Below are 15,326 nucleotides of genomic sequence, written 5' to 3'. Positions count from 1 at the left end.
ATTTTATTGAAGGCAATTAACCGCTCTTATTTCTCCACAAGTAAAAAATCTTTGGGGAAAATTGCAATTTTGGTTCTGTACGAAAGGCAGCGCTGCTAACGACCAAAATGGAAAAAGAAAAAGGAAATACACTTATGAATCATCCCGTTCCATTATGACATCCCAAAATGAGATAAATTTTAAAAAAAGTAATTAAGGAAAATAAATGAAAATTGTAAAAATCAATAAATACTAGAGTGGCTTCTTCTTCTTCTTCTTCTTAACTCATAATGCTTTCTTATACATTCATGCCTCCATTCTTGAGAGAACCATACAATTTAAGGAGTCGAATTCGAGGAAAAGAACCGGGGAAACCCTAAAGAGGAGCCAATAGTCGAAGCTACACGAGACGACTGTTGTCGTGGAACTTCTCATTGTTGAGCCCTAGTGTGAACTCCAAACTTGGATTTTTATAACTTTCTCCGTTCGGAATCGCGGCATAGCTCTTCGCCCTTGCAGATTCGCATTCCTGCATGCATTTGTAATGTTTAAATTACAAGATTTTGCGGACCATTTCATGAATATATGTGATTTTTTTGGGATATCCATTTCATAAAACGTTTGCTTTCATAAAGTTATCTACGTTGCATATTAGAGTAACAAATCATACCTTCCAGTACTGCAATCTTTACTAATTATCATAATGCTAATATTATAAATTATTGATTTAACTATTAAAACTTCCAAAAATTATGGATACTTAAAAGTAGAACGTAACTTAGGTACGTACCTCCATTAATTGAGTAGACGAAGATCTGATGAAGCCGTGCGACTCGCCGGCATTCGCTTGTAACCAACCCTCTCTACTACTGAAAATATTGAAACATAATATACTTTGTTAGACTAGTTAAACAGATCACTATGATTTAAATATTTCCGGGCAGATCAATTACAAGTCGGCCAAGAGAATAAATCAGATATTTATACATATGCTGATCATATCAACTCAAACATAATTTTTTTGTTTATCACTTCGTAATCCAGAATATGATAATGGACAACCGATTGCAGATGCTCATTAAGTTTTTACTTAACTTTTGAAATTGGATTTTCTTCCATTTCAATATCATTAATTAATGTAGCATTTGTATTTAGAACGCAATCAATGGAATTATTCATATTATATTTAATCTATATCAGAAAAGGGGATGATAGGGCCAAGTATATGAACGTTGAAAGGAAGTGAAACTTTGGTAAAAGACATGATTTATAAAATAAGAAGAAAAAAAAACTCTCCCCTCTATTGGATTTAACACTTCTTTCACTTTCGGCTCATATTACATTTTGGATTATGACTAAGTAGAGGATCTTTTAATTGTTACTCTCATTTCTCTTCCGAAACACTTGGGGAATTTACAAATTTTATCTTTTAACTTGTTATTTTTCATTTTTAATCTTGTAGTTTTTATAGTTGAAGTTTTAGCATAATAAGTTGTTCTTTGTTTTCTCTCTTAGTTCTTTTCAATGGAGTGCTGACATATTCGACGTCACGTTAGCATTCCGTTGAAAAATACTAAAAGTGAAAAAAAGGTCCAACTTATTGGACTAAAACCACACCTTAAAAGTTTACATAACTAAAAAAAAAAATAACCGCTTCAAAGTCAAATTTGTATTTTTTCCTAAATAGTTATAAAAAGAACAGGAGATAAATCAATGTATAAAGCTAAATAAGAAGTGATAGTGCCATATTTTGAAATGAAATATCAGTGCAAAATGTTCGCCATCTATGTAGCATCTTTAAAAATCCATGAATAAAGTGGTTGGTAATATCCAATAAAAGCAACATGTAAACATTGAGGAACTCAAAATTTAACCCAAAAAAAAAAAAGTAGTATATATTACGTAAAGGTTTAGAAAGTTGAATAGAAACCCAAACCAAGGAGTCTACATCAATTAAAATCTATAAAGTTTTGAATTGAAGTAGAAACTTTTTATGGGGTGAAAATTATTCACCAGATTCAGACAAAATTGTTGGTGGAAATTCAAAAAGTCTAAAAATGGAAACAATATCTTAACCAAGAAAATAATGAAGTAAAAAAGAACCCTCCTGCCGAAACCAAAAGTACAGAACTTAAGAATCACATATAAGCAGAAAAAAGCATCGTTTTGGAGTTAGGAACCTGTTTGTTTGAACATTTCAGACAATGCATAAATTAACCTATTCGATTCATAGAAAAAAGAGGGCTGATTATTCAAACCAAATAAATGACAAAAAAGCTGGTATCAAACAGTGCTTTATATTATCTATGCTACTATTTTAGGATGCAAGGGCTTTATGAAAAAAGATGTAGATGAATAAGAAATATTAGATGGAACAAGGTAAATTTAGATTTTATTGCAAAGCTCCTATTAAAAACCAATCGACTAGGATTTCATTTTTTGGATCAATGTGTTAAGAGTTTAAATTTTTTCATTCAAATTCATCGTCCATGTTTGGCAATCAGAACAAAAAAAAATAAGAATAGGCCAGTGACACACACACACACATAAGTGTGCGTTTTTGTATACATACATACATATATATGTATATATATAATCTGATAGGTACAAGAATAGACCAAAGCTCTACATTTATAGTATTTTTAGGAAAAAAGAAATCTCCTAAGTCAATTACAATAGTTTTTCTTGGTCCTCTACCTAATGCCTTTTAGTGAAGAGAATAAAAATACGGGTTTAATTAAATATGTTAACACAATTTTAAGCGAAGAAAATTTATTTTTATTACGTAGTTGGTTTACATTAAACTTAATTATTCTTTCCTTTTAATGATACTTGTGTTTTTCTAACTTTCCAGTGATACTCAATCAAATAGTTTTCAAATCAACTTTCTGGTCCATTTGATACTACGTTTTCTATTACATAATTAATATACAAAGTATTCATTACAAATCTCTTACACGATATGTTATTAGGAATATGTAATAAAAAATCTATTATTATAAAATGAAGAGAAAATTTTGGTCTGAGTGAAAGAACGATGGGTCAATATATATATCTCAGGAGAAAATCTTCGGAAATATTCGAAGGTTATAATAAAAGAAAAGCAAAGAAGAAACCAAACATAAGTAAAGTAAAATCTGACACGAGCCCTTCGAAAATGGTGGACGTGAGTTTACATTTTTGGGTTTCATGTACCATGCAAAAGAAAAAAAAAAGAATTAAGATTGGAACTTGAACCTAACTCAACCCTAAAAGCTAGCTCAAGGGGAGAGGATTGTCCAAGCCAATATATGCCACTCAAAGGTTATTTATCCAACCGATGTGGGACAATTAACAATTATTATTTCGTTGGCATATAAAAAATTATTAGTCGAGTTTATTATTTACTTAACTTTTCGTTTGTTTCAAGGCTCTTTTTCATTGATTTGTTTCTTTTTTGACTTTTTAGAAAAATTGTTAACTACGTACCTAGAGGAGTTGCTCCACAATGTACCCGCAGTGGAAGGGTAATCAACATCCTGTTGCAAAGATCCATCAATTCCTCCTCCTCTTTGATCCATGAATCGGCCCCGATCGCTGCTGCTGCCACCTCCATTACCGATTGTGGAGATGTCATCTTCACCGGATCCATCAGAATGCCCTTCAAGAAATTATACACACACATATATATAAATATAATCAGATATCGATGTCAAGACAATGATCGACTCATCATATGCATGCACATGATGTCTAGTCAAGAGACTGATCAAACGAGAACAAGCAAGAATAGTCCTTTTCCAGATTTCTTTTTTGGGTTTCCCGTTTGAAGAAAAGCATCATCATTTAAATAATCAAATTAATTGCATAAACTGATTCAAATTAAGTTAAATGATGGACGAAAGTAGCTCATAGTGATTCATGTGAAGTAAATGTGATCTGCAGCTAATGTACCTGAAGAAGCTGCAGGCTTGTCAGTTGTTTTAACAGTTCGATACATCTGTAATTTAAAACCATTAAACAGAATGAAAATTTAAAAAATCATTGGAAATCAAAATAAATTCTTTAAAAAAAATGAAAGAAAGAAAAGACAATGGACTATGCATAAAGTCTAGTGCTACTCCTACTCTGAAGTACTGTAAGATTTCTGGGCTTCTGAATTGTGTCTTGTTTTCACCATTAATCGAAGAAAATTAAATCATGTAATATCATTGAGAAATGATGACTTTTGTCCCACTGTGTTCTCTCTCTCTCTTTGTATTCATTCATCATCGATTTTTGTGCAAGAAAAGTAGACATCATACGCCCGCAGAGCTTAGAGCGATGTAAGGTTGGATTGAATTTATTTTTTGGTCTTTTTACTTTTTTGACTTTTTTCATTCGAAATAATGCAAATAAGATATACCTGTAAATGGCTCTTGACATGAGCTAAAGTAAGATCCTTCACATCCATGAGCTCCAGTACAGATTTTGGAGTCGCCCCTGAAATTCAAAACCGGTGGAATTTGAAATGATAATAATAACAGTAGACCTCGATTTTTCATCTGGAAAAATAAAAAAAGGAAAAAGAAAGCGAGAAAATTGGGGGGTTGGGGCAGACGGGAAATAAAAGTATACAAATCTTACTTTCATGGCCGCCAAGAAGCTCAACTGCATGCACGAACCGGGCGTGAAGTGTACTCGTCCATCTCATTCTTGGTGCCCTCATGCTTCTTTTAGCCGGAAGCTTCGGCAGAAATCTTGATCTCAAAATGCCATTATGCGAAGTGTCGTGCGAAGCCCCCAACCCATACTGGTAAGAAGCTGCAAGCCCACTGAATCTGGCGCCGCCGCTGCCAGGGATACGGTAACCACCGGCAGGAAAAGATGCGTTATGTCCCGGATTCAACATTGGCATGTGAGTTTGATTCAAACCACCCCCGAAATACGGAGAACAGGGGTGATGCGAAATAGAAGAAGACGAAGAACAAAAGGAGGTGCAAGAAGAAGACGAAGATGATGACCAAGAAGGATAAGGCATTTGGTAGTAGTACATCTTTGGATCTTTCTCTCTGGCGTGATTGTCCAGAGGGAGGAATGGAAATGGGCGGTTGGGATAAACTGGAATCCCCTTTATCGGTCTCAGGCCGTCGGATACATCGAGCAAAGAAACCCCACTATTAATTTGATTCAACTGTGGATTAGATTGGTGGTAGCTCAAATGGTGATAAGGGTTTTGGGGCTGTTCTTGCTGCGACGCTTCTGATGTGAAGAAGTTCTTTTGCACAGGCCGGATTATTTCGTCGTTTGACGGATGAGCTAGGGATAGCTCAATGAAAGAATTGCTGTAATTCTTGGGGTTTTTGTTGCTCCTCAGAAGATCGAAACCCGAAACTACTTCGGTTCCGCCGTTGCAGATTCCTGAGGAATTAGTGTTGGGAGGGCTGATGTGAAGAGAAAGATCGGGAGCTGGCTTCGAAGATGTGTCAACAAATATCCCTTCCAAGGGCATTTTTTTCCCTCTCACAAGATTACTCCTCTTGAATTTAGAACAAAAATGGTGGCTTTTTTTATCCCTTGAAGTATTTTTTTTTCTTCCCAAAAAATGGAAATATTTTGCAAAAGTCGAATAAAATATGGGGAGTGAAAACACACACGGACAGCTAAAGGGGACAAAGATTTGTCAAATCTTCGAACTATTATGTAAGCATACAAGAAACAAAAATCAAACAGCAAAGTCTTGAAAAGAAATTATAACATAGGTGTATAATCTACAAAAGATGATGAAATCCCAGAGAAGCTAAAGCTAAAGCAAGGATATTGCAGGCTCTTCCAACCCAAATCCAAGTACTTGTTGACGAGCAAAAGTGGAATAAGGGAGAATCAAGAAAAAAGATTAAAGAAGTAAAGATGAATACATGTTTTTGAGTTGATTCTTGGAAGATTTGAAGGAGGAACTAATTCCCATTTGAGATTGTAAAAGTTGTGAAAAGATAGAGCTTGTCTGGTATGTTGAAAAAGCCAATTAAAGGAGGAGAACTCAAAGGAAGAGTGATGAAGAAAACTCTTTTTAATTACCCCTGTGATCAAGTGGAGACGGAGAAGAGAGAGAGAGAGAGAGAGAAATTCAGAAAAGATTGGTATTTGGTGTAATTCTATTCCTCCTCGAGAGTATATCTCTGAAAGCGACACTTGAACAAGGCCTCTCACTCACTAGTCAAAACATACAATATTACATGCTCATTCACTCGAATATTATTTATTTTATCAATTCGATGTCTTATTTCAAAATTATATACTTATAAATTTCTTCCTCCCAACATTTTCGATTTCGAAATATAATTTTAAATTTTAATTTTGCAAACATCAATTTCAAAATAGGAATAGACTATACTATTAAAAAATTATAATATTTTATGTTAACCCAAATAAAAAAAGATGAATTTTTTATCATCAAACATAAAACAGCGAATTTTTTTTAAATTTTTTTTTAAATATTTAGATTTATTATTATATTGCCATGATTTGATTTCCTTCCCCGTAGACGACGGGTTAAAAATAAGTGTCATGTGTGATACCTTTTCCCCCACCCTCTTCGCTTCATAGTCTCTCACATCCACACACACACACGCAAACAGAGATACACACACGTACACATTATTTATATATATATTTTATGATTTTTGTTTCGGATGGACTTTACCAAAAAATTATTCTATTTTCATGTTAAGACAGGCCAGGCCATATTAAATATACTGTCTCGTGATTGTTAGGTCAAATTAATCCTTTATATATATAATATATATGTCACCATTTACCAGAACAATAATTTTAAATGTATATTATTTTGAGCTGTGACGATATTTGGCCTGGAGTGAAATTTCAAAGCTCTTGTTTTGAGTGTGTATGTTATAAAATGATGTAATATTGATATACTTATTTATTTATTGTTGTATTATGTGTTCTTGTGGTTAAAAAACTATTTAACTGGCCCCTTTTTTATGGTTAATTGTACCATTTTAATATGGTAATTAATGATGAAAAGTTAGATTTCTATGTAATCAAACAATTCTTGGTTTCACAAAATTATTGATGATTTAGAAACTCAAACGAAACTTTAATTTGCTTAGTCAAACTTATAATATATACCAAAAATGACAAGTAAAAGTTTTTAAAAAAAAATGCCACATTTGAAAAGAAATGCACCTATATCTAGGGGCCTCACGAAAAAAAGATTATATATATTATTTATTATACACGAACAAAGTTATGTATGCATATAGAGTACAAGTAGACCCTTTGACTTGAGTGAGAGATCCCACAAATTAAAGGCGTGTTTGTTTGCTAGTGTATATCTTAAGCATGTGACTAAACCCATGTAAAACCAAATTATACCTTCTAATTCCCTTTCATTTTCCCAGATATTCTCTTCTAACATTTCAATTATTTTGTATGACATGTTGGCATATTATGAAATAAAATATTCGAAATTTTCTTTTGGGATATTTAGCCGAAGTTTATTAATCAGTTACGTATTTGATATGGAATACATTTGTAACACGTAATTAATATTCCACGCGAATCTTGGAGAAATATACTCTCCAATGTTTAATTCACTGCCCTAGAGATATATTACATTTTGTGCTCATTAATTAATTGATTGGATCATTGGCATGTCTTCCTTAGCTTGATATTATACAAAATCATTAAATAGAATGTGAAAATGATCAAGTAATATAACACATAACGAGCATGCCCCCGAAATATTTGGGGTATTATTTTCAAAACCCTAGGTTGGATCAAAGGGTAAAAAAAATGGGGGATCCTTGAGCATGTACAAATCGGGCAGTAAGTCTTTTTTTCTTCAAATACATACATATATATATATATATATATATATATATATATATATATATATATATAATGGGGGATCCTTGAGCATGTACAAATCGGGCAGTAAGTCTTTTTTTCTTCAAATACATACATATATATATATATATATATATATATATATATATATATATATATATATATATTTATATAAATAGAACCCTATCACCGAGAGATTAAAAACTCGGTCTAGGGGTTCCAAACATATGATATATAATTAAGTGTTGACTAGCTAATTAATTTATATACAATTCGACACCTTCTACGATGTAAGACTAATGACACAAGTAGATACAAGTGTTTCTCTTAACACATTTAATGCAATAACACACATATGTATGTGTGGTGCAAATATGTGTATATGTATATATATCTATATATATATATATAGGGTAGTGCTAAATGAATAGAAGCTGGCCAGCTAGAATGGAGATTTTCGTAATTTTCAGGGTCATTATTAAGGGTTTCCAGGTAATATCATATTTTATATTACAATTTTATCCTTTCCCACATATTTTCAGATTTAATTTTCAAAATTTATCTCTCTCCCTATTAAATATTTAATTGCATTTTTCATAACATGCATTAATTAAAAGTATACGAAGAGGGTGTTTTTTATGGGTTTTAGTCTGTTATCTGTATACAAAAAGATTAGTTGAATATTAAACACTTTTAAGTAAAGAATGAGTTCCAAGAACTGAATTGTATCAACTTGAACTATTTTCAAGCTGAAAATGTCTTTAACTTATACAATTTGTTTAGTTTAGTTTGTCTATGCACAGTCAAATTACTCAAACCATCTGAGGTTACTTTTCATCACCATAACTTAGACAAATTTTGTTTACAAGTTCCCCTTTTTGGTGATGCCATAACTTAGAAGAAAGAAAACAGTTAAGTATTATTCAGAACTTTGATTAAACTGATATAATGATATGATAGTTCGCCAAAACATTCATAAACAAAATTACATCAATAACTTGGCTATACGGATTATAGATGTGCTTAGAGGGGGTGACTAAACCAACGACATTGATTTTTAATTCTCGGAAGATATTTTGTCTTTTTCGATCAAATTTCCCACTGAATTGTCAAATAAAATTGATTCGTTAACTCAGAGAATGTTTTCAGTTTGAACTTTGAATATATATAGTTCAGAGATGTATTTGAGTTGTTCCAGTTTGATTGTAGATAAATTGAGCTTATATCAGTTTGATTTGATATCCTCAAATCAGTCTGATCCGTTAATCAGATAGATTCATTTGGTTTCACTCAGTTTTGTGGGACAGTTTGATTTGTACCGGCTCAGTCCTCGTCATCACCAAAACCAGAATATTTTTACTTTAAATTTCTCCTTTTTTGTGATGTCAAAACTTTAAAAATTACGACTGGAATGAATTAATATAACTTGAGAACTGAAATTTAGAACTGAACTTGTCTGATACAAACTGATTCAAATACTATCTATCTGCACGGATGGTATGATGAATAACTTGGTCATCGTCCACCAGAATGATGACTGCCATGTTTTCCTTGACTGCTACTTGGTTTCTTTGGAGGACGAGAGGGTTTCTTGAATATGATGATTCTTGTTCCTTCCCCTCTTTTTGACATTACCAGGACCCTTTTGAAGAAAGTCCATGATTTCTGTCATCTGTCCGCCAAAAGTGGCCTGCATGGTATTGATCTGGAAGGACAAATCAGCTTGAACTTTGTCTATCCGACGAGTAAAATCATTAGAAGCCCTAAGATGTATCTTTCTGAAGAGATCCATCTACGCATCTGTATTAGTTACAACCTTGAGGACTTCAGTAATTTGAATGAGCAGCTGAGTTTTAAAAGCTTCAAAGTCAGGAGTAGAAGAGATCTTATCAGTTTGAAGATTGGAGATGGTGTCAGTCATCTTTCCAAGTGCCTTAGCAAGAGGTTCGGAGACATTGCACCAAGATCGGCACTCGGCAGCATTCTGATCATCCTCTTGATTTGAAGCAAGTGTGGTATCAATCCTTTTGTGTGTGTGTGTGTGTACATGTACTTATATGATTACGTGTATATGCTAAAACACTTTAAGTAATTGCCCCTGAGTTAAGTTACTGATACTGCAGCTACTCCCAATTTCTTCTTAAACGCGAAATTGTTTTTTTTATGAAAAGCAATCTAACATTTTTTTAAGAACGTGAAAATAAAGAATATTTTTTATCGTTATATTTCTTTAATATAAATTAAAATAATCTTAATCTTGATTTTTGAAATGTATATGTATAATATAAAATAAAAACAAAAAAATGATGTCTAATAATATAGATCAAAGTTCCAAGATAGAGTAGGCGTAAAATTTTATCGTTTTCGATGGAACCAAAAAAATCTTTGATAATTTAATTTCTAGCAGACGTAAGATCGACGTTTAATTAAATAATAACTTTTTGGATAACAGTACTTTTGAATTTCCGTTAACTTTGTGGACTTTGCTTTCCGTAATTAAACGAAGCTTATTATATATATTGGTCCTCTGATTAGAAATATGATGATTATAATTAAAAATGGGAAGCGATAGTTAGCTAATTCAATTAATAAAATGTTGAAAAAAAATTAAGTGCCACCTTAGCTGATCTTCGAGTATTGCGTCAAATGTACAACATAATTGTATACGTTGGTTTCACACAGATTAAGAAAATTTTCGAACAAATAAATTTTGAAAAAGAGTAATGTTATTTGCACTCCATTTTGTGTTAGTTTGTGTAAAATTGAAAATGGAGTGCAGATACTAACGAAATCCAGAGAAAATTTTTGAAACATTGCATGAATTTATTACCTTGCGAATCATTGTCATGATACAACGGTATTGATTTTTGGTTTATGTGTGACATATAATAAATGTAATCAGTATTCTTTCACTAAGGATCCGTTGTACTATTTTGTAAGAAGTTGAGAGTAACTTGATGTAGGCACGTAGAGCCTGAGGACCAAAATGGAAATTGTATTTCAACTGTTTTGATAAATACTAATGGGCACATGGATTTTATTAAATGTCACACTAAATTTGACAAGAATGTGACCTGAGACACAAATTGTAGCATGCATAGAGTATCACAATTCTTTTACAATTACACACAAAATTGAATTGGAGGAAGATTATATTGATAAATAATAATATGATTATTACAATATTTGAGTGAGATAGCGTAATAATTATTGATATATTAAAATATGTTTGATTTAATTGATTAAATTTGGATACGACAGTGAATTACATGGATAAATAAAAATAATAACAACATTGTTATTATTATTAGATCATAGTATATTGGTCATTCCATTCATTTAATAAAAAATAATAGCAAAAATGATAATTTATCAATCCAATATGATAAATAATACTATCAAGGCTTATGAACCAAACATATGATAATTAATCAATGCAACCACCAACTATTTCCTGAGAAATTTTTATGTGGTAATTAATTAAAATTCAAATAAAAGGAGCCTTTCTGTGTTGGGTGCGGGTGGGGGTGGGTGTGTGTGTGTGTGTGTGTGTGTGTGTGTGGGTGTGGGGGGGGGGGGGGGGGGGGGCGGGGGGGGGGGGGGAGCTATTTAATTTGATGAGAACAAGAGAGTTCATTCGTTCTGTATGGCCAACTGGACCTTCGCTGTGATATTTATTACATGCTGGACCCACCGACTAAATTAGCATTTCAGAAAATGTATTACACCAGCATTTTGTGTCGGATCGGAAAATTACTTAAATAAAAATATTTAAACTAAAAAATATTATTATAATTTTAGGGAACTGAAATATTAGCAATATATTTATCTTAAATTTCTGTTTTGATATGTTATATTTATAATTTTAATAAATTTTTTTACCAAACATCCATATGACATTTAATTATGTGATTGATGTGTGACATATCATATTATCACTTCTAATGGAAATAAAAACTAAAACTTTAAAAATAAAATGATTTATGACTATAACTTAAATTTAACAATATAAAAGACAAAAATTGGAAAGAGACAATCATAAATACCCAAAATTGCATTTTTTTTTCCTAATTTTAATAAATAAAAGTGTGTGTTAGCTTGGAGGTTATCTAGCACACACTGAAATATAGCAGTCGCGGATTCTATGTGATTAAAATAAATAAAAGTTTCCAAAACTATGATAATTTTCAAAAGAAAAATCCAAAATTTCAAAGCTCAGTAATTTAAAATTGAACCGCCATCAAATATTTTGTAATTAACATATTACTCTCACATAATTAGGTGACAGTGATCGTTGAAATTTAACGGGTTTAGGTATAAAGACGAGATAATATTATATTAATTACCACGAACTGAAACATCACGAAACTTTAATAGAATTTGCTTTAGCTATAGTCAATGATTTTATCAGACGTTTAAATAACAGCAATTTTCAAGAATAAAATCTAAACATTTATTTTCTTATAACATATATTAAAGGAAAATATTTTAGGTTTATCAAATGATTTTATTTATGTTAATTAATCACAAGACTATGGTTATATAAATTTAATTATTGAACAATTATTAAAAATTAAATATTCTATTGGGATCTATACATATATTTCTTATATCATAAGGCACGCAAGTAAGCAAAACCTTTTACATATTCTTTAGAACGAAACATTCTAATCGCAGCATAGATTGAATCTTATTAGTGGTGAATATCTAATTTCATAGCTAAGCAAGTGTCTTAATTAGTAACAAATCATAAATACAATTTTAAAACATAATCTATATTATTACATTTTCAAGATTCAAATGAATGGCAACTCAACATTGTCCAAAATCCTTCTAAAAAAATTAAAGAAAATAGTTCTTATTCCAAGATAAGATAGGAAATACCGTAGTCTCTATTAAGAGTGAGTCTCGTGTGAGGCCATCTCATGGATCCTAATCTGTGAGAGGGTCAATTCTACCCATATTCAGAATAAAAACAATACTCTTAGCATAAAAAATAATAATTTTTCATGGATGACCCAAATAAGATATACGTCTCAAAAATACTACCACAAGATCGTCTTACACAAGTTTTTGCCCTCTATTAATTAGTTTTGTGTTATTTCAACATTTTTCATGATTTTAAACATTCGTGTGTTTATGTAATACGTATTTACTAATTATTTTTGTGACAGAGGGGCGTTTATTATGTATATATATCGAAATGGAATCTTGAGATAATTTTGAGATTGTTAGAAGGTCTACATATGATTAATATGCGTTATTATATCTTTAATTATTAGATATGCTGATGCATTGAACTTGAGAATCAAAACATATGTCATCTACGTATGGAAACAAATTGGGAAAAATTATAGTTTTGATTCTGTATGTTCGTCTTTTTCGATTTTTATTCCCAGCTTTGTCAAATTTAATCTTAATATGCATATTTCAATTTTCTTTTTTTTTTTTTGCAGTAATATTGATACATGAACGCCAAATCAGCGTCATACCAGTTAAATGGCTAAAATAGCAAGAAAAACAAAGATAGTGAACTAAAAGTAAAAATTGACAAAATATAAGTCCAAAATCACAAAAGAACAATGTACATGACCATAATTGTAACTTTTCCATCCAATCGGGATATGTGATGCCAAAAAATCATAGAATATTGTTTCAAACAGAAGGAACAAAAACAGGTAATAGAATTCCCTAAAGTTATAAGCAATTAATTAAATCACTCGATGCGTAAAAATTGAATGAGGGGCCGTATGAAAATACCATGTAGGTTTATGTAGAGGCGAAATGATGAAATAAGTACACTTCCTTTTTAGAGAAAAAATAATATCGAAACGTCATATTGAATATTTAATAACATTTTTCATGATTTCATAACATTTTCATCTCCACCGTCGATCTATCTATGTATTCCCATCAAGAAAAGCATAGCTTTAGCCAAGTGAAAAGACCTTGCCTAAACTAAAAGTCGATAGCACCAAGTATTGGTGTGTATATTGAGCGAGTTAGACCTCTTTTAAGGAAATTATTACCCAAACAGTGAAACAAAAATGTGGGTTTGCCTAACCAACCCCTTTTCGCCTCTTTGGTAGGTGAACAATGAATTCATAGAATATGATTTGATTGGTATGATGCGCACGCCCGATTAAATATTTAATATTTACAAGTTTTGATTTATTTTCATTGAAATAAATGAGATATTTTATCCCTTCCCATAAGTCTCGTCCGATTGATACTTCCAAGAAGTTTAGGTACGCGGATTTTAGTACAAACTCATTGATGTTGATATATAGCTTCCACATATCGACTAATTCGGATTATCATAGGATGCGAGACGGATTGTTACATACTTAATTCATATTCAAAGGCTACGAATTTCACGAACTTTTGCGCATGAGCTCGTCAAGCGGAGTTGAATAGCCATAACCTGGAAAAGAACAAAAAAAAAAAGATTGTGCTAGGATTGATGGATTAAAAAGAGTCGAATAGCCAATATGGATACATATTTGAAATCAATAAATTCAAAGCCAAACAAGATTATACTTTGTGGAATATATGTACATGATATATTGAAAATTGATTGAACGTAATGAGTGGCATCCCACAAAAAAAGTTGTTGCTTAATCACATTATGGGGATAGGATAGAGAATGACACATCCTTGGAATCCAGCACACCCTTTGATGCATATATACATTTTAAGAGTTTTGCTTCATAAAACGACTTATAGCTTTATGGAAACATTTTGTCCTTAATTCAAACTATGCATTCTTCCATGTAACTTTACATGGTTTGAATATGATGTCTAAAATACTCTAGCTATATTTATTCCGTTATTCAAACAACCCGTAAAAAATACTTAGGTCTAAACGACGCTAACCGTGTATATTACACAAAGTTCGGACGACGAATAATATACCCGGCAAAATTATATTATAAATATTAAGCGGTCAAGAACTCGATAAAATCATAGCTAGTTAATAACCTGAAAATTTCCGTCTGCTCCCAATATTAATTCTGAACTCGATTAATGCTAGTATATATATTTATAAAACTTGTTAAACGGGACCCAAAAAGACTGTAGAATTTCCTATAGGACATGGCATTGAATGCCAAAATGCTGAGGATTGATGCTGAAACATCAACTGAGATGTCAAATCTTGTAGAATAGTTTTAATTAAAATACGTCCAATAATATCTTAATTGTCACGCCAAATTCCCTAGAAATGGAATGTCATGTTAACTTCAAATCAATCTATTTCTTTTCTTCAAATGTTCATTTGATCAAATTCCATGCCAAATGCCTGACCTAACTAAACCTTAAATACTCAACTATTTTAACATATACGTTTTAAGTATGATCTGCTTTCTGTAAGGTAAATTAATTCTATAAATTAAATAATTGTTTAAATATTACTATCACTCGATTTTTTTTTTAATTCTATCTCATCCAAATTTTATCTCGTGATAAACTAATTAATTGAGGAGACGACATGGTATATTCTGGAGAATCGATGAAATTGC

The 15,326-nt window shown here is 31.5% G+C and overlaps 1 protein-coding gene across 1 annotated transcript; it reads right to left on the bottom strand.

The window, feature by feature from the left end:
• Nucleotides 1-30: 30 nt before the first annotated feature.
• Nucleotides 31-6,069, bottom strand: LOC140826346 (transcription repressor KAN1-like). The gene is made up of 6 exons (XM_073188575.1): nucleotides 4,585-6,069; nucleotides 4,364-4,440; nucleotides 3,913-3,958; nucleotides 3,448-3,619; nucleotides 770-848; nucleotides 31-508 (listed from the first exon to the last, which is right to left on the bottom strand). The coding sequence occupies exons 1-6, from the start codon at nucleotides 5,447-5,449 to the stop codon at nucleotides 380-382; spliced, it is 1,368 nt and encodes a 455-aa protein (XP_073044676.1). The 5' UTR covers nucleotides 5,450-6,069; the 3' UTR covers nucleotides 31-379.
• Between the last annotated feature and the right edge of the window lie 9,257 nt (nucleotides 6,070-15,326).

The sequence above is a fragment of the Primulina eburnea genome, chromosome 3, assembly GCF_022965805.1.
Source record: "Primulina eburnea isolate SZY01 chromosome 3, ASM2296580v1, whole genome shotgun sequence".
Taxonomy (NCBI): domain Eukaryota; kingdom Viridiplantae; phylum Streptophyta; class Magnoliopsida; order Lamiales; family Gesneriaceae; genus Primulina; species Primulina eburnea.
Note: the sequence above shows the minus strand (reverse complement) of the source record. Positions and strands in the feature narration are given on the sequence as shown.

What these genes read in the sequence shown, in the direction of transcription:
- LOC140826346 (XM_073188575.1), bottom strand. Translation starts at nt 5,449, where the DNA reads ATGCCCTTGGAAGGGATATTTGTTGACACATCTTCGAAGCCAGCTCCC. An exon ending in ATGTCAAGAGCCATTTACAG is followed by an intron (nt 3,959 to 4,363) that starts GTATATCTTATT and finishes TTTAAATTACAG; the next exon opens with ATGTATCGAACTGTTAAAAC. An exon ending in TTGTGGAGCAACTCCTCTAG is followed by an intron (nt 849 to 3,447) that starts GTACGTAGTTAA and finishes CAATATTTTCAG; the next exon opens with TAGTAGAGAGGGTTGGTTAC.